The sequence below is a fragment of the Bubalus kerabau genome, chromosome 3 (genome assembly GCF_029407905.1).
Source record: "Bubalus kerabau isolate K-KA32 ecotype Philippines breed swamp buffalo chromosome 3, PCC_UOA_SB_1v2, whole genome shotgun sequence".
NCBI classification, from domain to species: domain Eukaryota; kingdom Metazoa; phylum Chordata; class Mammalia; order Artiodactyla; family Bovidae; genus Bubalus; species Bubalus kerabau.
This window is the reverse complement of record NC_073626.1, coordinates 4,561,557-4,583,578: the sequence shown is the minus strand read 5'-3', so window position 1 is coordinate 4,583,578 and position 22,022 is coordinate 4,561,557. Positions and strand designations below refer to the sequence as shown.

The window sequence follows — 22,022 nt, the reverse complement described above, 5'->3', positions numbered from 1 at the left end:
AACCCAACAAGGCAGTAATAATTAAGTTCCATTCTATTTTCTTTTCAATCGTCCACGGAAATAAAGTGAGTAGATTACCTTCAGATCTTCCAAACTCTTCAGCATCTCACTTAAGAATCTGTAATAGTCTCCAGACCTTGTAAGAAGCTCTATGTACCGAGCATGCATATCTGCAGCCTTGGAGGAAAGATAAGCAAGGACCGGTCAATGACATTGCTTTCAAAAGAAGTCCTATGCAAGCTGACCAATTCTGTTTCTAAAACAATCCAATAGTGAAATTATAACTTAGAGAGTGAATTCCCTTTTTTCATCTGTGCTAATTCCAAAATCCAATAAAACAATAAACTGCAATAAAACGAAGGGCCTAAAACCATGCATTTTATCCTCATCCCTCTAGGGTATGCCCCCTAAACCCTCTGATATGGGGGATGCTCTCTGATTATCTTTGAGAGGAAGTTGTCTTTAGAAATTGACTAGATATTTTCCACTTTTTAAATGTCTCCCTCAATAAACCCTGAGTTTAAGCCCAGTTTCTGCAGACAGTCTAATGTATAAATAGACCCAGACTTCTCACTGATCATTTCCTAAAATGCATCTTATACTGATGATTTACACTAGAGAGAGGATAACCTATTAAACCGTTTTGAATGGAAACCCTCCCTATAGCAAGAGATGAATTCAGGGAGGGTGGGGAAGACAGGAAGGGGACAGGGAAGAAAGAAGATGCAGACAGAGGGGCAGGCTCTCAGAGAGAAGTAATAACGTATCCACCTCTTGCAGGATCACCCCAGAAGGAGACTGAATCACAGTTCTCTTGATAGGGATACTCAGCAGAGTTTCCAGTCCTGAGGTGTACGATGCCAGCTGCAGTTCATAATCCTGCAGAATAATGACGTTTCAGAAAAACATACGTAACCGACTTAAAAGGAGTCACTGGCAGCTACAATTCCAGTTTTAAATCACCACGCTGTACTTCCGATGTCCAACCCGAAAGGCCTTAACGTGCTGCCAGTGTCCAAGCATCCCACGATAGTATTAAACCAGCGGCTCATCTTTATAAGCTAAACGGAGATCTCTGCACCACCACCAGTCTAAAGATGAAGACCAGCCCACTGCCGCAGATACTGCCGGTGTATAATGACTTCAAGCTAATGGATCATAAGTGTTTATGGTTTGATCAGGAGAGAATACACAAAAGCCATAATTGCTGTCCTCAAGAAGTTTATCATCTTTAAAGAAAGATGATGTCTTACATCAGAAAATAATGTAGTCAATAATGTTCTTTTTTAATAAAAAAAAAACACAGAACACTTCATGAATTCGCATGTCATCCTTGCACAGGGCTGGGCTGATCGTCTTTGTATGATTCCCATTTTAATATACATGCTGCCAAAGCAAACACCGTTCATAATATTCTTGATGAAACACAAACAGGCTTTCTGAAACCAACATACCTTAATTGAATTTGCACAAAGTTCAGCAATTTTTTGTACTTCTTCTGCTTTGTCTCGTTTGCCACTTATCTCACTGTGCAAGTTCTACACAGAAAAGAAAATATTTACAAATGTTAAAGTGTACACATATTTTAAAATAAACGTTTTTTTCACTCTTTAACCATTGTTCTTTGTCTCCCCGCTCCCCCCGCCAGGTTAAGACCTGTTCTGACCCCATAGTCTCACAGTTAAACCTCAGGAGATGAGTATGTTTTCTATTCAAAAAATAGAAGGAAGATCTTCAACTTCTTATGATCTAAGAGGTTACTATCTAGTCAGCACTCTTTTCTGGTCCTGTTAACTCAATTTGTAAAGATACTTTACTACAACATAACATTATTTCTATGTTCATAATTGCATTTCTTTGTAAATACCTCAACTGCTTTTCCTCTGGGCTTTATTTAAGCATTCCCCAAATGGACTAGTGGTGTTAAAGATTTATCATTTCATGAAAAGATACACACACCCCTATGTTCATAAGGGCACTATTTATAATAGGGAAGAAATGGAAACAGCCTAATATTCATCAGCAGACGAATGGATAAGGAAGATAAGGTGTATATACACAAGGGAGTATTGCTCAGCCGTAAAAAAAAACAAATGAAATAATGCCATCTGCAGCAACATGGATGGACCAAGAGATTTTCATACTAAGTGAAGTAAGTCAGAAAGAAAAAGAGACAAATACCATATAATGTCACTTATATGTGCAATCTCAAATATGATACAAATGAATTTATCTACGAAATAAAATAGACTTATAGACATAGAGAACAGACCTGTGGGTGCTGAGTGTGTGTGTTGGTGGGAGACAGAGACTGGGAATCTGGGATTAGCAGATGCAGACTTCTATACATAGAATGGAAAAACAACATGCCCTACTGTATAGCATAGGAAACTATATTCAATATCTCATAATAAACCATAATGAGAAAGAATGTATATTTATGTATAACTGAATCACTTTGCTGTACAGCCGAAACTAATACAACAGTGTAAACGAACTATACTTCAATAAAATACATTTTTTAAAAAACTTATCACTTTAAACCTCAACACTGCTATGAAAACCAGAGGAAAATACAGCTTATACCCAGTGAAATCTATGCAGTGACAAATCTGCTTATACCTTCTGCTCATTCAAAAATCTCATGACCGTGTTGGAATCTCCAAACTTCATGGATTCTAAGCTATCCTGGCGGCGTTTGGCATCATAGAGCCATTTGCAGAAAGTCTGATAGTTATCACGGTAATTCCTCAGTTGCTTGATTTGTTTCTCCAGGTCCCATAATCTGGTGAAAATAAGAGATAATAAAATTATCAGAGCGTTGCTGCTGCTGCTGCTAAGCTGCTTCAGTCGTGTCCGACCCCGTGCGACCCCATAGATAGCATTGCTGCTGCTCTGCAAAAGTATTTAACACAGAGTTAGTGGATGACCCAGCAATGCCACGGGGCCCACACTCAAGAAAACATACATCCACACAAAACATACATCCACACAAAACATACATCCACACAAAGGTAACATGTGAACGCTCGCAGCAGCACTTTGTGATGGCCAGAAACTGGGAACAGCCCAGACACACATCCAGCGATGGAAGAGCCAACAAAATGTGGCTTAGCCATACGATGCAATATTACACAGTCAGAAAAAAGAGGTGAAGCACGGACATGAGCTACGCCGTGGGTGAACCTGGGAAATGTTATGCTAAATGAAAAAAAAAATCAACAGTCACAAAGGACCACATATCATATCTTTCCATTTATATGAAATACCCAGAACAGGCAAATCTATAGAGACGGCAAGTACAGTGGTGGTTGTTTGGGGCTGGAGGGTTGGGAGGAAACAGGGCAAAGTGCCAGTGGGCACAAGGTGTTTTGTTTCTGGCCATGCCACGCAGATGCGGGATCTTAGTTCCTTGTGAGTGTGCGTGAAGAGGGAGTGAAAGTTGCTCAGTCGTGTCTGAGTCTCTGCGACCCCATGGACTACAGAATCCATGGAATTCTCCAGGCCAAAATACTGGAGTGGGGAGCCTTTTCCTTTTCCAGGGGATCTTCCCAACCCAGGGATTGAATCCACGTCTCCCACATTGCAGGCAGATTCTCTACCAGCTGAGCCTCAAGGGAAGCCCTTAGTTCCCTAACCAGGGATCAAACCTGTGCCCCCTGCAGTGGAAGTGCAGAGTCTTAACCGCTACACAACCAGGGAAGTCGTCAAGGTTTCTTTTTTAGGGTGATGAAAATGTTCCAAACTCGGAATGTGGTGATGGTTACACATTCTGAACTTACTAAAAACAACTGAATTGTATACTTTCAGTTGTGAATTGAAAGTGAATTGCATGGCGTGTGAATTATATATCAGTAGAGATGTTTCTAGGAGCTGTTTTCAGGAGATGTTTTCAAATCCTCATTTGCAGTAAGGCATTTCTTTCATATTAAATATAAGATTTAATTTTCACTAAATTTTGGAGAATGCTCCCTCAGAGTCACTACTCCTTCTAACAAATGGTCATAACAGGAGTTTAGGGGGCACAGCAGAGCGTGATCAACAGCTTCCCTTATTTCCCTGTGAGCCTGGAGGGTACGTGACATAAGTGAGTTTGAGCCTGGCTACTGGGCTGAGGTCTCTTCCACTCCCAGCAAAGCTGCCAGTGTGCGAAGAGGGCACCTAGGAAGCCGAACTGACACACGAACAAGACCACTGGCCTCTTGTTTTAGATTCTGGCCAAGCCACAGGGCATACAGGATTTCAGTTCCCCAACCAGGGATCGAACCTACACCCCCTGCACTGGAAGCACAGAGTCTTAAACACTGGACCACCAGGGCAGCCTCCAGAACCATTATTTTCTTTAGTGATGACTTCAAGTGCCATTATATTGGGAACAACCAAACGGGCAGAAAGCGTGGGAGGAGTCTGGCACACCTGTAGTCTATCTGCTTGTCGATTCTCTGCCAGCGATCTGTCAGCTGGGTGACCTTTTCGCTGAACTTGCCCAGGTCCAGGTCATACAGTGGATACTGCTGTGAAGTCTGGGAGTGGATCTGCTGGGCCTTCTGCAGTTCAGTCTTCATGGTGGCCAACAAGGACTTCTTCAAGTTCAAGTCATTTTTAATTTTCTGTCACAGCAGAAAAAAATAAAAAAGTACAAATTAACCTCATCCCCACTTGATGCTACACTGCAAGGAAAATATCTTTAAAGACTGCATTTCCTAATATTTGTGCTAATGACATAGTTCTTTGTGCTAACTCAAGAAAAAAAAAATTTGAAAAAAACTGATGTGTAAATCAGTTTAAGGAATGCTACATATCACACTCCATTCCATTCCTGGAAAATTATAAAATCTATTAATATATTTAGGCTTCCCAGGTGGCATAGCATTAAAGAATCTGCCAGCCAATGCAGGAGATGCAAGAGATACATGTTCGATCCTGGGTTGGGAAGATCCCCTGAAGAAGGAAATGGCAACCCACTCCAGTATCCTTGCCTGGGAAATCCCGTGGACAGAGGAGCCTGGTGGGCTACAGTCCATGGGATCACAGAGTCGGACACGACTGAGCACACACACACATTAATATATTTAATATCATCTCTCAGGCTCTGAGAAGTGCTACCGTACTAGGCTCAGCTGCTAACTCATGCTCCACTCTTTATGACCCCAGGGACTGTAGCTCGCCAGGCTCCTCTGTCCATGAAACTTCCCAGCAAGAATTCTGGAGTGAGTTGCCATTTCCTTCTCCAGGGATCTTCTCGACCCAGGGATCAAACCTGAGTCTCCTGTGGCTCTTGCACTGTGGGCAGATTCTTTACCGCTGAGGCACTGGGGAAGCCCATCCCAGCACTACAGTACCAGCTGAACTAGGCTTAACTCGCATTCCCCAGGCTAATCTCACTACAAATGACCTTCTCAGGTAGGTCCTGCCAACGTGCTCTGGACCACAGCGTTCTGGGGATAACAGCTGATGTCAGCCACGTGTGGCCAACAAAATCCAGTAATCCTCAAAAGTCATGAAGACATAGCGAAGCTTTATCACTGGGGACTGAGTATTCCTGCATTTTTTCCGAAATAAACCGGGCCGCTGTTAAAACTCCTCTTATTACCTTGAGTCCACAGCGGTAAGCCTCCACTTTATCCAGATCCAGGCACACGGTCTCCTCTTCCGTAAGTCTGGCCTCATAAACCTTCAACATGTCTTCTGTCTGGAGAATGGCCTGCAGGAGGGCTCTCACAGCGCACAAACTGTCAGGAGCCAAAGAGGCAGATAAAATTGCCAATGACACAATTAGACTTTGGCTCTTGCCACTCTTCATAAAAGGGAACGATGTTAAAGCAGAGAAAAATTGATTTTGCTTATTTTAGAAACAGCGCAGCAATGCATTCCCCTCCCCCCCCTTTCATGATTCAGAACACCACTTTGCAGTAATGGAAGAATTCTAAGCTCTGGCCTGAAGAGGCTGCCTTGGTTAGAAGAGACACTGGAGTTCAGAACAGTGGGACTGGCGCCCTAGGCTGGAGGATCCTCTCCCAGAAGTACAGAAAATGTGAGTTCCTCATGAAAAGACAAACCACAGGCAACGGCTCCAGCAACCAGCACATGAAGCAAATGCAGTCTCACAAAATGAAGCTTGAGAAAAGCCGAGCATCTGAGATCAGTGTCAGTCGTGTTTACCTATTTAAGTAGCCGTCCGTCACGCCGTTGATATTTTCCAGTTTCTGAAACAATCCAAATACCTCATTCTGCAAATAGCAGTATTTTTCCGAACCTCTGAAGTTGGCTAGCATGTCCTTCAGCTGGTTGAGAACTTGAGCAATGGCTTGAGCATCATTCTGTACGCTCTGTCCAGAAAGAAGGAAAGTGCCTTTGATTTAGCTGTATGCCTGTCACCATCATTCTTGCCCTCAAAAAGCCCACAAAATGTGAATGATTCCCTTCCTGTCCTTCATCAGGGAGGCCTTACCAGCAATGGGTCAATCAACCCTCTTCCTTAGAAAGTACACCTCAGACATTCTAATGCTATGCCTAGGCCTGGCTGAGCAGAAGGAATGACTGAGCCTGACGCCGAAGCACCTGGGCTGCAGTCCCAGATCCACGGCTCTTACACCCACTCCCCCAACCAAATCTCTCCACGTCCATTTCCTGTTTGCAAAGAATATCATTCTACCTGTCTAACCCACATCATACGCTGTCTCGGGCAGAAGCCAAATTCATGCTTGTGAAAACTTAGGAAATCTACAAAGTACTATATGGCAGAAAAGGAAGAACACGCAGCCTGATTCAGCAACGCATCATCTAACAGCAAAGACAGTTTAATCCCCAACCTGGTATTGTTCAACAAATTTGGAAGCATGGGAAAAGAAAAAGGAAGTCGGGCCAGAAGACTTTTATTGAAAACGAAGGTTTTCAAACCTAAAAATGTTTAAACCAGGAGGTTTTTTCCATTAGTTCTCAGTTAAATATAAATATACCTTGAATCAAGCAAAATAATAACAAGTGCCTACCTTGAGCTCGTTTATTTTCACTGTGATGTGGTGGGAAGACCCCTGATCTGCCAGAAGGATGTTCTTCAGGGCCATCCTGCTCTCACAGAGCTCCATCTGCCGGCGTATCTTCTGGAGCTCTATCAACATCCACGCTTCTTGCTTGTCATTTTCTCTGTTGGTTTCAATTACTTTATTGTGGTTGACATCTTGGCAGGTCCCACGGTGAGTGATTTCAGTTGTGGTTACTGTAAAAATGTTAGGACCACAAAAATCAGAGAATTCCCGGCAAGAAGGGTGCGAGGCCTCAAGAAAACAGCTAGGCTGCATGAGAGTGTTGCTACTGCCTTGAATTGGGTTCTGAAAACTTAGCATCTTTTTCGTTCTTTTTGAACTTTTTATTGTGTATTGGGGTACAGTCGATTAACAATGTTGTGATAATTAATAGCTTCAGGTGAACAGCAAAGGAACTTAGCCATACATATACATGTATCCATTCTCCTCCAACCTAAATGACTTTTGAAATGTGATCTTTCAAAGAAGTGATTCCAAAACTAAGGCAAACTATGTCCTTTCTTTCGAAAACTGCACGTATGGTGGCTGCAAAGAGAGAGGGCTCCGAACCAACCTGTCTGGTGCTGGGGGTAGCCGGGCAGCTGTATGACCAGGGTCTGGTAGTGCTTCTGGGCGTCTGTGAACTGGGTCTGCATCTTCCGCTTGTCGTCGTCTCCGAACATCTCCGAGCCCTGGCTGTTCCTGATGAACTCTTGGTAATGTAGCTCGAGGTCAGAGATGGTCTTCATGTAGTCTTCCTGCCTCATGGTTTTCAGCTGGAAATAAACCCAGCAGAGGTGTTTCTGGCGGCCCCACACAGTGGCCAAGGGGAGTCTGCTGGGAAACGCAGCATGCTGGGGGCAGTGGGGGGTGGAGGGTGTGGCCTGAGGCATCGCCCCTCAAGGACCCATTAAGACAGAAGAGGTCTCTGAGGATTTAGACCTTGCTCCTGAGAACCACAGCAGCGAGTTGTCAATTTTTTTCTTCCTATGAGATTTTCTTCTCCAAAGGAAACAGGACGCAGAAACCCCAAGAGTCAAGTGGATCACAGCAAAGCTGCTCTAAGAAGAGTGAAGGGGAGGCCCCAGACTTACCCTCCCTGCCGTCTACCCTGTCCTCTTGAAGGACCTCTCCCCCTGAGGTTCTTGGACCACAATCTGAAAACTACCGGTCTAGGGTAGCTAATGCTTTGGATTCCAAGAATCCTACCCTACCATTTACTTCTGCGCTATCCAGTCAATAATTATGACCTCATTTTCCATTATGTCTATTAAGGAGAAGGGGACCCAGAGGATCACAGGACCACATGCCTTTGCCACAGGGACTTCTGGCTTGTTGGGTAACTTTAATTAGTCCTCTGTCTGGTAAGCAGCCCGGTGCCATTCCTCCCATCTGTGTTGGATGAACTAGAACCTCTAAGGAAGGCTCAGTTGACTCTTTTGCTGACCCCAAAAGCATCAGCTGCACAGCTAGGTTTGTCTGGTAGAAACTGCAGTGCGGGGAGTGGCTGGGCAGCCCCTCTGGGCAGCGAGTGGGTCCTGAGGACCTACCTTGGCGATGGTCATGGCCTTGATCTTCTCAATATCGATCATGCAGTAGTGCCAGGACACCAGGCTCTTCATGTTGATGTAGAGCTGGTTCCACAGGGCCAGGATGGCTTCATAGTACTGCTCGATCCTAGGAGGCACAAGGGAAAACATGCGGGCCTGGTTCTCCCAGTTCATCCCAAAGGGGAAACCTGGCCCCATGGCACAGAAAGCTCAGAGGAGAACTAACAGAGCAACGGGCACATGGACATCTGCAAAACATCAGCATTTCAGTAAGGACTTCCCCGGCGGCTCAGCGGTGAAGGATCCGCCCGCAATGCAGCAGACTCAGGCTTGATCCCTGATCGGGAAGATCCCTTGGAGAAGGAAATGGCAACCCACTCCAGTATTCTTGCCTGGGAAATCCCATGGACACAGGAGCCTGGTGGGCTACAGTTCATGGGGTTGCAAAAGAGGTGGACACAACTTAGCAAGTAAACAACAACAACATTTCGATGGATTTGGACCAATACCCGAAAGTATACTCTCAGTGACCGACATGGGTTTAGATACACTGGAATCATCTTGGTTGAAACACGCAGTACAGTTTGGGGTGGTTGGGTTATTTGACAGCAGCTTTTTAATTGATAGAGGTCTGACTCCATGCATGCTGGCAGGAAGAAATGGGTCTCGGGTCATAGAAATCTGATGGCTTCTGGGGTTTGGAAATATTCCTTGGGCTATGCTCACCCCACCTTGAATGGGCTGAAGATTTCCTTTATAAAACATTTGGAAGAATCTGCCCTGGACAACCTGTCAAGCGAATGTTCCAGCTACTTACTGATGGCCCAAACGTTTCTGTGAAATGTTTAGCCACATATTCTATTTGTGGCTGCATGTCAGATTGTGTGTGTGTGCACTCAGTTGCTCAGTCGTGTTCAACTCTTTGTGACACCATGGACTGTCCATGAGATTCTCCAGGCAAGGACACTGGAGTGGGTTGCCTTTCCCTTCTCCAATATGTCAGACTATCGATTGCCTAAAAGGAGGAAGAATTTTGAAACCATGCCTTTCAAGTGCATGGTCAAGATGAGTTCCTCTACTGTCAAACTTTCTTTTTCATCTTCCAATGATAAGTACAGTATCTTCAACATAAAACCTCAAGACAAGGTAAAGGGACCTTCCCCAGATCGCACTTTGGGGCAGGCGACAGCAGGTGTGGAGCGGTGTGTCTCCGCATTTGTACCGGGGTCGGCCGCACTTTTCCCCACCCGTGTCCACATCACAGCCAGCCAGAACTTGAACTACGTACTTGCTCGAGAGGTCCACGGCCAGAGGGTTGGGCGGAGGGATGATGAGGCCCACGGAGGGCACGAGCATGTCCACGCCCCCCGGGCCAGTCACGTACCACTTGCTCCGCTCATTGTTGTCTTTCAGGATACATTCGTCCCCTTTGTGGACAATTTTCTGCAAGGCAAGCAGCACCGTGTTTTGGCTTGATCCACAGGCCCACATTTGTATCTTTTTGCTCAAAAAACAGAAGCAGCCACAAGGACAACATGCAAAGTGTTGCAGCTTTCAAACACTTAATTGCTCCTCCATTCAAGCTGACCTTGACACAACCCAACAGAACTGATGCTTTAAATACAACAGGTGAGTCTACAAGGTGTATCTGAAGGGATTTAGGAGGAGTGACTTTCCAGGAGACAGCCAGGGGAGTCCCCCAGTGAAGTGATAAATCCTTTTATAAAGCAAAAATTCACCCCCTGACTTTTCCACACTTGTGAGTTTTTGTTTCATATAGTAGATTTCAGTGTGTGGACATCACATCTCATTCACTTGTTAAAATTTTTAAATAAAAACAAAAAATTTCTGGTATCAGGTCCCCAGAAAAACAACTTTCTAAATTAACTCCAACATCTAAATTGCTTCTTTTCTAAATCAACTAGATAGCTTCTTAAAATGGGTAAATTAAGATATCTGTCTTAACTATTAATGTAACAAGTTTGACAAGTAGGTATTTCAATCTCCATTTTGAGTTCTTCCTTCTCTCCAGCCAAGTTCTAAAACCATTTCTGCATGGTATAATAAACTCCATTGTTTTATAACATTCATCTCATCAACTAGCCACATTTTCATTTATTAAATCCTCCATAATTTTTATAAGAAAACAGAGTGGTGGAAATTTCATAAAAACTTGCTAAAATGGAGCCATCTTTCCATATAAAAGTTTGTATTGACCATAGAGCCTACAGAACCGACGTGTTCATTTAATACATAAAATCCACAATGACATTCCCTTTACATGCAGCACAGTGGCCATGTATCTTGTTTGCTTTTAATCTCAGAAGAAAAGAAGTCTTAAGCCTTAAAACAGAATTAGTTTAAAAATACTTATTGTCCTACTTATTGATAATTATCACATGATTCAGAACAAAATCACTCCATTCTTTCAACAGCTTACCCTTTGTATACAAAAGAAAGACATTTACTAGGGTGCTCCCTGAAACCTAAATTCAGTTCTGCTCTCTCGATGGACAGAAATCCACCCATAGAGAAAGGGAACACTTTGGCAGCATTCTGAGTAACAGCACACACCTGGTCCTGCTTGTAGTCACAGAGAGCCCTGAGAATGATGGGTTTATTGCTTCTGTAGTCCGGGTTACGCGGTTTCAGCTGCACAATCTTCTTGGACTTGTTTACCAAGCTCTGCACCTGGCGCTTGTATTCAAGGATTTTCTCCCGTTCTTTCTGCAATTGCAAATAAAACCACCCTTGAACGTACATACTCTCTGAAAATTAGGTGAGATCTTGAAATGGCGTTCCTGTAGCTATCGTGACAACACAAATTTGACTCTGCTGTAGTTGCATTAGCTGTAAAAAGCCACCCATTCATTTGTGTGCAGGGACCACGGGTACCTTTCCTAAGAAGCCACTACAGAGGCAACACGGCCATGAATTAGGGGGGTGGGAAAGCATATCACTGTGTGAGAGGACTATGCTGATAACATGTGACGTATGCTTTTCCAAAGGGATCTTCATGTTAGGTCATCAGCGTTCTCTCCCGTTTTGTTTAGAGCAATGGTAACTACTCAAGCAGAAGTAATCTGCAACAGTAGCTAAGCATGCAGAGAAATGTATTTGAGAAAAGCCACTGAAAGTGAAGATATGGTTTGCTTGAGCTTTGAGCACTCACTGCTCTGCAGAGCAACACAAATCCAAACAGCAGTCTGAATCCATGGGTGGGTGCATTTGTTTTATTCCCAGGAAAGGGCTTGCATCTGAGACGCTACCTCCAGCTCCTTGATCTGCTCCAGCAGGCGCTGCAGGGGCGTGTTCTTGTCACAAGGGTACTTCTTCCTGATGGAGTCTTGGAGACCCTTCAGGTAGGCTTCCGTCGACTGAGCCTCTTCAAAAAACTGTGAAGGACGGGGGTGACTCCATGTCAGTTAAAAGCAACTGAACACGCAGCATCACCTAGTACTTCAACTTGCAGGAGTATCTTCCCTACGAGTCTATCTGACAGGTGGTTAAAGGAAAAGATTAGAGCAGAAACTTACAGGAGAGCACGAGACTATCAGAAAGACTGGTGACCCGTCTACGCTCCTCTAAGCTAAACCCCAACAAATAGTATTTATGCAATATTGTAAATACTGTTTTCAGTGCTTTTTCAAACACATTCAAAAGAGAAGGCATCAAGACCCAAAAGACAGTTAAATGGTTGCTGAGGATAAAAACCTGAAAGTAGGCAGCGTTTTCTTTGAGATGAACATCAATGCATTTGGTGATCTGAAGAATCCAGCTCCACTGGGTCTGCAGGGTGTCCATATAGGCCTGAAACAAGAGAACAGCAGCCGTGTCTCCACCACCCAGCCGTGGAGAGGCATCCATCAATCTGCAGATGGGTGAGCCTCAGTGAGAAGTATGAAGCAGTTTTTTAAATCTAATTCCAAATCAAGTAAAGTTTTTTTCTAAAAACTGAAACTAGAATTTCCCAACAGGAACCTTTTGGTATGGTAGAAATTAAATTTTAAGACCAATTTTGGAAATTCCCTGGTGGTCCACTGGTTAGGACTCAGCGCTTTCACTGCTGTGGCCCCAGGTTCAATCCCTGGTCAGGAAACTAAGATCCTGTAAGCTGTGCAGTTAAAAAAAAGACCTAGTTTTAACAAATGGGTATCCTTACAAGTATTAGTTAAAATATTCATCCAAATGACATAGCTCCTGACCAATTATAACAGACCAGTCAGAACAAGGATAAATCGGGGGCATCAAGTCCTATTCCTGTTTAGCTGTTAGATCATGGGGAGGTTCAAGGAGAAACGGAGCAGGACCCTATGGTCCGTGCCCCCACCCCCTCGCCCATGTCCTCAAACTGCCTTTTGTCTGTGGAAAAACTTGACCCAAACAATGAGCTGAATCAGAGAAGTGAGAAACAAAGGAATATGGTCCAACATGACTAAACATTAATAGTTTAGTCATTAAGCAACGTCAAGGATCTTTAGTTCCTCCTCAAGGACTATATCCTGTGAGTTGTCCTGTACATACTGAAACCCCCACCAGGTGGAAGAAGTTATCTACATGATGACTAGACTGTAGCCATGACATAAGCTGCTGCAATTCTGAGAACTGGCCTCAAATAAATGTGAACAAACCGATCCTGAAACTAAAGACTAACTGTACTTAAGAGCATCAAGATGACACCAGTCATCACTGCATGACTAATTTTGAGATGACTATCAGAGCTGACTGTGCTATTTCTGCATATAGCCCCTCCCACCATCCATCAAAGCTCTTGCCCACTGATTGTCAGTAGAGGGAGTCAGCCTTTGGACAAGGAGTCTGCCTTGAGCACATCCCACAGATCACAGTCTAGGACAGAGGTCAGCAAACTACAGCTCAAGGGCCATATCTGGCCCACTACTTGCATTTATAAATAAAGTTTTATTGGCAAACAGCCACATTCATTCAGTTACATGTTGCTACAGTTGCTTTCACACGACAGTGGCAGAGTTAATTTCAACAAAGACTAAATGGCCTGTCAGTCTAAAATATTATATTTTTTGATTCTTTCCAGAAAAGGTTTGCCAATCCCTGGTCTAGGGTGTTAATTAATAAACTTGCATGGCTTTGCAATGGGCAAAAACTATTCATTTGTATAGTCTTTTTTGTTTCTTGGACAGTCTTATTTTTTGAAAAGTGTCCCCTTTCTTCCCCTGATAAAAATATAAATCTCATGAAACCCACCTCAATTTTGTCTGACGCTGGATGTTGATTAAGGACAAGTTGGTCACTTTCTTGTTTAAGCTTATTGAGCTCTTTCTCCTTAACCTCCAGCTGACTCATCCGTATCTGTGAATGAAAGAGAAGCAAATCCTTTAGAGTAAGTCACTGGCAGCTTTCCATCCCTCCCACCATCCTTAGAGGAATCAAATACAAAACTGCATCTTGGAAATGAACAATGCCAGGGAACTGTGTGATGTGTTCCTCAAGAACTGTAGCATTTTTAAGACCAGAAAGGATGCCTGAGATCCAGTATGTGGCTGAGGCCAGACAGGTGACATGTCTCATCCGAATTCACACAGGAAGTGACAGAGTCACAACACATACTTGTCGTTGTGATTCAGCCCCTAGGTCGTGTCCAGCTCTTTGTGACCCCACGGACTAGCCAGCCAGGCTCCTCTGTCCATGGGATTCTCCAGGCGAGGATACTGGAGTCGGTTGCCATTTCCTTCTCCAGGGGATTCTCACGACCCAGGGATCAAACCCAGGTCTCCTGCATTTCAGGCAGATTCTTTACCACTGAGCCACCTGGGAAGCCCACAACACACACTGAGACTGTCTACTTCTCAGGTCTAAGCCACCACGTTCTTCACTGTACACTCAGGGATATCTGACTGAACTACCTCACTCCTCTGTCTTCTGAGATGCTAAGCACCACACTGCCCATCTTAAGTCACTGAAAAGCCTTCAGAAAGGAATGGTTTTTCACGATCTCTCCACCAAGGCTGAATGACAGCTGGCCAATTAAATGATTACAAATGCGTCCATCACCGCCGCACGACCCCTGGGGGCTTACCGAGAAGGCCTCCTGCTTCTGAGCGATGTTGGTGTTCCTGTCGCTCCAGTCATACAGCAGCTCCTCCTCCTCACAGTCGTTGATCCACATGATCTCGCGGGACGTGGCCTGGATGATGTTCTGCAGCTGCCGCAGGTGGTCCATCCTCTCGAAGGACGCTTTCTGCACAGGACGGTCAAAGCGGCATTAGGACAATATGCAGATGAACCGTGCTCCCTGCAGACGCCACAGGTAAACCCTGGCTGGTTCCTTTCACCAACAAAAATCCCAAGAACCAGTCAAATGTTCATCTCTTGCATTCAGTGATCAGCCGGGAGGTAGAAAGGACCCACCCAAACTTAGGAACAAGGGGACAATTTTAGATACAATGAACTAGCTTGATCCAGATGGGTCTGGATTCATACACTGATGTTTGGCTTCACTAATTAGTTTTGGACTATAAAGAGAAAACAGATTCTTAAAAAGATAAATCAAGCTCCCTTTGCCCTCTCCAATGTCCCCGAAATTCAAAGTGTCATCACCTTGGAAAATAGCTGTGTTGCCACTAGCCATGTTATTTAAATAGTATCATGGCCAACAGGGAAACACTGGAAAAGTGGAGACAGGGTGACTCAAATAGGCAGAAGAATAGAAATCTCTCTTTTCACGAGTCAAGGAATTGATTCCGTTTTTCATAAAACGGTAAGGATGGTCTGGAAAACCTCTCTCTAAAGAAAACAAGTCTTATTTTTGCTTATATTTGGTAAAAAGGCTGCAGTTCACAAGTGGAAAAGCTTTATGGCTTTAACTGCAAGTATTTAACAAGCGCTATTGACGGGACCCTAAGTACTGTCTTCAGAAAAAATTCTTTTAAAATTCCTTTATAAAGAAAACAGCAGCAGAAATGAAATTAGCACCTGCAAGTCCCTCATATACTTCCACGTGCTTCCAGAGTCCTTGAGGATAGCGCCAAGCAGGTGCTTTAATCCCCAGGTCCACATTTACAAGACCGAACTGCACTGAACACAGAGCTTTCAGAAATAAGTCGTCTTACCAGTAGGTTTTCATACTCCTCCTCCAACTGGTAGATTGCAGATTTCTCCCGCTAGAAGAAGACCAACAGCGAGTTAATTATTTAATTCCCCTTGAGGGTTTACATAGAAAGAACAGCCCTTCTAAACCTCCTTCTGTCAAACACATACTAACTTCCGATTCCCCAGTAACAAGAAGTAGCTGCTCTACGGAAACTTTTACCCACAGGGACCCTTCCCAGTCGGTCTGGAGGCGAAGTTCACTGGCCTGGTGTTGGTACCTCTACAAAGTGAAGGGCTCATCACTATCACTTACAGACTCGCTGTTACACAAACTTTTAAAAGTTTGAAAATATCATTTAGGACTCCTCAGAACTTAGAGAAAAGAGGGAAAGACCTGATGGGATACTCAAGTAGACAAAAGTAGGTTAAAAAAAAAGTGGAAGAAGTAAGGACGACCATCTCGGGCTAAGAACAAAAGTCAATGATGTAAATGGTACAAATGAACTTCATCAACGAAGCAGAAACAGACGCTATGTAGACAATAGACTGGTTGCCAGCGGGGAGTGGGGTCGGGGGGTGGATTGGGGGTTTCGATTAGCAGATGTAAACTAGTGTATACAGGATGGATAGACAGCAAGTTCCTACTGTACAGCGCAGGGAACTGTGCTCAATATGCTGTGATAAACTGTCATGGAAAAGAATATGAAAAGTAATGTGTACATGCATAACTGAATCACTTTGCTGTACAGCAGAAGTTAACCGCAACATTGTAAATCAACTACACTTCAATATTCAAAAAAATGCCTACAGGCCAAGATGAAAAAAAAAGAATTCCCAGTCTGTTAGGGAAGAAATCACAGACTCATGTTTGAGCCCAAACTGCCTGGGATGATGTAACTAGAGCACCCTTCAGTACACTGTTGGACGCCTCTACAAGGAAGAGTTCCAAGTACCAGGTCAGCTTTGATCTTGTCCAGCTGCCAGCGGTAGTCCCCGATGGCGTTGTGGATGCTCCTGTGGCTGCTGATGTGCTGCTCCACCGAGGCCAGGTCCACGCCCCAGGTCATCATGTCCATCTCCGCCTGCCACGGGAGACAGAGGGCCCTTATTTCCAACTCCCTCCTCGACAGCACCCCTGGTGGCCAGGCGGCTGCGGCGCATATGAAGCTTCCACTCAGATACAAATGAAGCTGTAACTAATGAATATTTTTGAAACCAAAAAAAAAGTTTGTAAAGGCTGCTGCTGCTGCTGCTGCGCCACTTCAGTCATGTCCGACTCTGTGCAACCCCATAGACGGCAGCCCAGCAGGCTCCCCCATCCCTGGGATTCTCCAGGCAAGAACACTGCAGTGGGTTGCCACTTCCTTCTCCAATGCATGAAAGTGAAAAGTGAAAGTGAAGTCGCTCAGTCGTATCCGACTCTTAGCGACCCCATGGACTGCAGCCTACCAGGCTCCTCCACCCATGGGATTTTCCAGGCAAGAGTACTGGAGTGGGGTGCCATTGCCTTCTCCGTTGTAAAGGCTAGGGAATCCCAAACAGCTCATGGGGGTTGCCCAACACAGTAAAAGCTGGGGGTTCCCTCAACTTATCTGCCCTCATCTCAAGATGGGCTGAGCAGAGATGATTCTGTAATGAGATCCTTGAAACCTAGACCGTGCACTCTGAAGGAAAAAAAAATCTACCTGTGCACGTCCAAGTGACCTGTGCGTATACACAGCTGTGAGTGCAGATCTAAGTATGACACAGTGCGGTAAGATGCTGACAGAGGTTTCTATATTCAGTTGTTTTTAAATGGGCATTAAAAATAGTTCATTAAGCTCCATCAAGTACTACTTCCCAAGCTTAACAGTTGGCCTAAGACAATTTTTCATTGTTTATTTCTTTAACTTGTTTTGAGTAATGCAGTCGTTGACTCTTTAAATCCAGAATTTAGCACTGCCTTGTGGGTTGCAAAACTCTCCATGGCCCATTTCAAAGAGAAGTGACAATATATATCCAACACCTTCAGTTCAATGAATATTGGCAATATTAAGATTATGGATTTATCTTAGCTTTCTAAAAAGCAAACCTAACTTTCTAATTTACATCTCCATTACTTCAATTTCAGAGTGCCAAATAATAAGAATCAAACACATTATTTCACAAGCTGCATACTGGGGTGAGTCTATCATCTCATCTTTCTTTGGCTTGAGCTCATGTCAATTGCCAGATCTCTTGGACATGGCGAGGGCAGACGTTCCAGAATGGTACTGCAGCAGGGACAACACACGCTGTTCTGGGCCACATCCATGTTCTCATGTACTTGCCGAGCCTTCAGAAAAGGCAGCCCACCAGACAACTGTAAGTTACCCAGGACTCTGACCTTGCCCTCCTGTGGCTCCTTTCAACCTTAAAGCAAAGCAAGCAAGTGCACCGGGAAGTTAATGAAATGACCAACCCCGCCTTCATTACCAGCCAGGTGTGCAGTATCTGCCCTGTTCATCAGCAGAAACACAAATCAGGGAAACAAGACCCTGGCCCCGGAGCTGTGCGACTGTGTGCAATTGTGCTGCTGGAGACACCTCTCCCTTATCAGCTGGCCCTGCGCTCAGTCCCCCGGGAGTGACAGGAAGAATGCAGGCGTGCAGGAAGCAGGGATAAGAGGGAAGGGCTGGAGAACCTCAGAGCAAACTGGCAACAAGGGATAAAACAGCTCACAGTTCCTTTGAAAGCCTCATCAATATCATCTATTAGACGATGCCCCCGTTCTTCACCACAATGGAAAAGTGAGTCCATGTGATAATGCTATTTTCAAATGCTCAAAATTTGAAAATGTTGAGCCTTGGGGCTTCCCTGGTGGTTCAGTGGTAAAGAATCTGCCAGCCCCTGGGTTAGGAATATTCCCTGGAGAAGGAAATGGCAACCTACTCCAGTATTCTTGCCTGGGAATTCCCATGGACAGAGGAGTCTGTCGGACTACAGTCCATGGGGTCACAAAGAGTCGGACACAAGTTATCAACTAAACAAAAATGTTGAGCCTTGGCATACTTTTAAACTACTGTTTTAGCTTGAATATTCTATACCAAACTTTTCCAGAGGATACATGCTAAGTCACTAAAAACTTATTGTACTGTAGGGATAGTGTAAACATTTTGTGAATAAAATGCTATGTTTACAGATTAAAAAAAAGTTGAGCCTTTGCTACAAAAGATTCTCACAAAGCTACACCCAGCATGAATTCAGAAAGTGACAAAGTATGAGCTGTCATTTTATAGAACTGTCATAGTGACTAAGAAGAAGTAAGGGGATCTGCCATTTTAGAAGTCATCTGGTTCAAAGGTTGTTTCACCTAATGTCACTGATCCTCCCGACATAGTCCAGGCTCCAGGAGCTCTGCCCAGCTTTCTCTGCTGGTTCCATCCTGTGAGGATGGGCGTGCCACCCCTCCCTACCCCTATCTGAGCACGGTTTTATTACAGCTCAAACCCAGCTATCAACCCCACACTGCTCTGCATAGAAATTTGGCACTTGGGTGTGTGTGTGTGTGTGTGTATATATATATATATATATATATATATATATATATATACATCTTTTTTTCTTCAGTAATATTCCCTTTCAGGGCTATGGGACACAAATTTGGAACCCTCATTTTCTGGCATGGAGTCAACATATAGCAAACGCTTCAGAAACGTGTGTTCAAAGATTTAAAGGGAGTTCGGAAACCTGCAAATAAGTTTGTATTTACGTTTCTGGAATTACAACTTTGCTCTCTATAAGCCCCACCTTATTATAAGAGTGTTACAAAGTGTTTGTAAGACATGGGAGAAAAGGTTAACTGAACGAATGAATGAATGTTTAGTCCCATAAGCCCTCACACTTGGGAAAGAACACCCACAAAAAAGATTGAGAAACTTCAGAACCACTGCCAAACTCTTCCAAGAACAAGTCATAAGACCACTATTTCTGACAACCGCGATCCCACCTCTGCACGACCGATCACATTCTCAAGAGAAGGATGTTTCGTCAGGATCGGTTCTCACTATAAAATTCCCATCTACATGATGATGGTACATTCCTCCTGCCACCTGTTCATTACAGCTCCTAATCACTACATAAAACAACAAAACAATCATTAGCAGTGAAAAATCCTTTGTAGAAACTCCAGTTCTCAGAGCTCAGCACATCGGGTGCCAGCACCTCACTTCACTCCCACATCAGTGATGTCACGCTTGCACAAGACGCCTGACACTTCAAAAATACAAGATGAAACAACCCGTGAGCCCAAACTGGAAGATCCAGTCTCCCTGCCTGTCCAGCTCCTCCAATTCCTTACCATTTTAAATGAACCTCCACAACGTTCTCCTTCTTTCTCTTAGGGACCTCTCGGTAACACCTGAGGAGCTCAGGGATGAAGTGTTTTTAGCCCATGAACTCCCATAACAGATGATCCTGTAAGAACTAGATTTTCACAACCTACCAATTCAATCATACCTGTTAAATATTACTCGAGTGATAAAGTACGACTATAAAGCCATGAGGCTGGTTCCCTAAGCCACAGGAGGAAGAAGAAGAAGAAAAAATCCCCGGAAGTTTCATTTATTTCTAAATAAAAGCCTTCATTCCAAAATAAAAGCAGATGAGGAAAAGGAGAAAACATCAAGAGGCCCAGGTCACTGCCCCGGCCGCCCCGGTTCGCACGCAGGGCCGGGAACTCTGAGCACCAACCTCCTCCCGCCGGAAGCTGCTTACCCTCTGCTGCCTCATCCACCCCAGACACTCGCTGGTGAGGCGCTTGGTGAATTCGTCCCACCCGGAGCCACTCTGGCAGGTGTACCCTCCGCCACCCTTGGAGCTGGCCCTGCGGACGCGGGGGCCGCTGATGGCTTTGTAGAGGGCTCGCATCTGTTCCTGCAGCTGCAGCAGCCTGAAAGGAGAGGGGAACCATCACACCGCGGCAGGAAGACAGCCCCTGAAGACCCGTCCTGGGCAACCATCCCCCTTTGGGTCAGTACAGGGACCACACGTGCTCTTTTTTTTATGACCTCTTTTTTCTTTTATAATTGTATTTATTTTGTCTGCACTGGGTCTTCATTGCTGCAGGGGCTTTTCTCTTGTTGCAGCGAGTGAGGGCTACTCTTCATGGCAACGCGGGGGCTTCTCATGGGCTCTAGGGCACCTGGGCGGGCTTCACTAGCTACAGCTCCCAGGCTCCAGAGCACAGGCTAGGTAGCATCAGCACAGGCTTAGTTGCTCTGAGACATGCGGGATCTTCCTGGCTCAAACCCTCATCTCCCGCACTGGCAGATGGATTCTTTACCACTGAGCCACCAGCTGCTGCTGCTGCTGCTGCTAAGTCACCTCAGTCGTGTCCAATTCTGTGCGACCCCATAGACGGCAGCCCACCAGGCTTCTTCGTCCCTGGGATTCTCCAGGCAAGAACACTGGAGTGGGTTGCCATTTCCTTCTCCAATGCATGAAAGTGAAAAGTCAAAATGAAGTTGCTCAGTTGTGTCCAACTCGTAATGACCCCATGGACTGCAGCCTACCAGGCTCCTCTGCCCATGGGATTTTTCCAGGCAAGAGTACTGGAGTGGGTTGCCATTGCCTTCTGAGCCACCAGAGAAGCTCACAAATGTTTTATTTATAGGCTTTATTTTAACCTTAGTCATACACAAAACCTTAAGTATTCTGCTGCTCCAAGCCTGAAGCATCACAGCAAGGGTAACTGCCTTTGCCCAGCCTGGTAGCATCTTCTACTTTCTCATGAGTTCCAGCCCGGGGGTCTCCTAGGACCCCACGCTCTGAATACCATGATCACACAAAATCAGACTACACACCTCTGCATAAAACGGCATCTTCAACTCTATGAGTCTCATTTCTGTATGCAGTAAACTTAGCTGGGCTCTATTTTATTCATTCTTTTAAAAATATTTATTCACTTAAAATATTTATTCAGCGAGTCTCAGCTGCAGCATGCAGGACCTTCTATCTTCATTGCAGGGTGAACTCTTAGTTGGGGTATGTGGGCTCTAGCTCGCTGAGAGATGTACCCCAGGCCCCCGTCAGTGGGAGCACCCAGTCTTAGCCACTGGGACACCAGGGAAGTCCTCAACTTAATCTCAGACTCAAACGCCAACGACCGCGCCAAAGGCTTTTGTTGCCCCCTAAGTGGAAGCATGGTGAACACCTCACAGAAAACTCGACTCTTCAAAAGGAGCACACCCTCCTGGGCAGGTCTGTTTAAGTCACTGCTCGGCAGCTTCGTGATTCCACAAAAGATGAAGGTAGTGGGTTTAGGTGATTTGTATTAGAGATCCAAAAAAGGGGTGAAATTATCAAGCAAGGGGGCCTTTCCCAGAGAACGTCTGTGCTTCCCTCATGGGAAGACCAGGGT

At 44.8% G+C, this 22,022-nt stretch overlaps 1 protein-coding gene and 2 non-coding genes across 4 annotated transcripts in view; 1 reads left to right on the top strand and 2 right to left on the bottom strand.

The window, feature by feature from the left end:
* The window catches only part of DSP (desmoplakin), a 44,136-nt gene that overhangs the window by 8,180 nt on the left and 13,934 nt on the right, over positions 1-22,022 (bottom strand). For both annotated transcript variants that reach the window (XM_055570536.1, XM_055570537.1), the window contains exons 4-22: positions 20,378-20,552; positions 16,597-16,725; positions 15,664-15,714; positions 14,631-14,792; positions 13,799-13,903; positions 12,290-12,385; positions 11,845-11,970; positions 11,150-11,302; positions 9,864-10,018; positions 8,576-8,702; positions 7,600-7,801; positions 6,993-7,219; positions 6,163-6,329; positions 5,594-5,732; positions 4,417-4,610; positions 2,623-2,785; positions 1,455-1,538; positions 772-879; positions 79-177 (exon numbers count right to left, since the gene is read on the bottom strand). In XM_055570536.1, coding sequence (XP_055426511.1) covers positions 79-177; positions 772-879; positions 1,455-1,538; positions 2,623-2,785; positions 4,417-4,610; positions 5,594-5,732; positions 6,163-6,329; positions 6,993-7,219; positions 7,600-7,801; positions 8,576-8,702; positions 9,864-10,018; positions 11,150-11,302; positions 11,845-11,970; positions 12,290-12,385; positions 13,799-13,903; positions 14,631-14,792; positions 15,664-15,714; positions 16,597-16,725; positions 20,378-20,552 — 2,662 coding nt within the window. The remainder of the gene's footprint in view (positions 1-78; positions 178-771; positions 880-1,454; positions 1,539-2,622; positions 2,786-4,416; positions 4,611-5,593; positions 5,733-6,162; positions 6,330-6,992; positions 7,220-7,599; positions 7,802-8,575; positions 8,703-9,863; positions 10,019-11,149; positions 11,303-11,844; positions 11,971-12,289; positions 12,386-13,798; positions 13,904-14,630; positions 14,793-15,663; positions 15,715-16,596; positions 16,726-20,377; positions 20,553-22,022) is intronic.
* LOC129648055 (U6 spliceosomal RNA) lies at positions 1,297-1,398 on the bottom strand. The gene has a single exon (XR_008712657.1). It is a non-coding gene; the product is annotated as a U6 spliceosomal RNA (small nuclear RNA).
* On the top strand, positions 12,602-12,674 carry TRNAE-UUC (transfer RNA glutamic acid (anticodon UUC)). Its single transcript has one exon. It is a non-coding gene; the product is annotated as a tRNA-Glu (tRNA).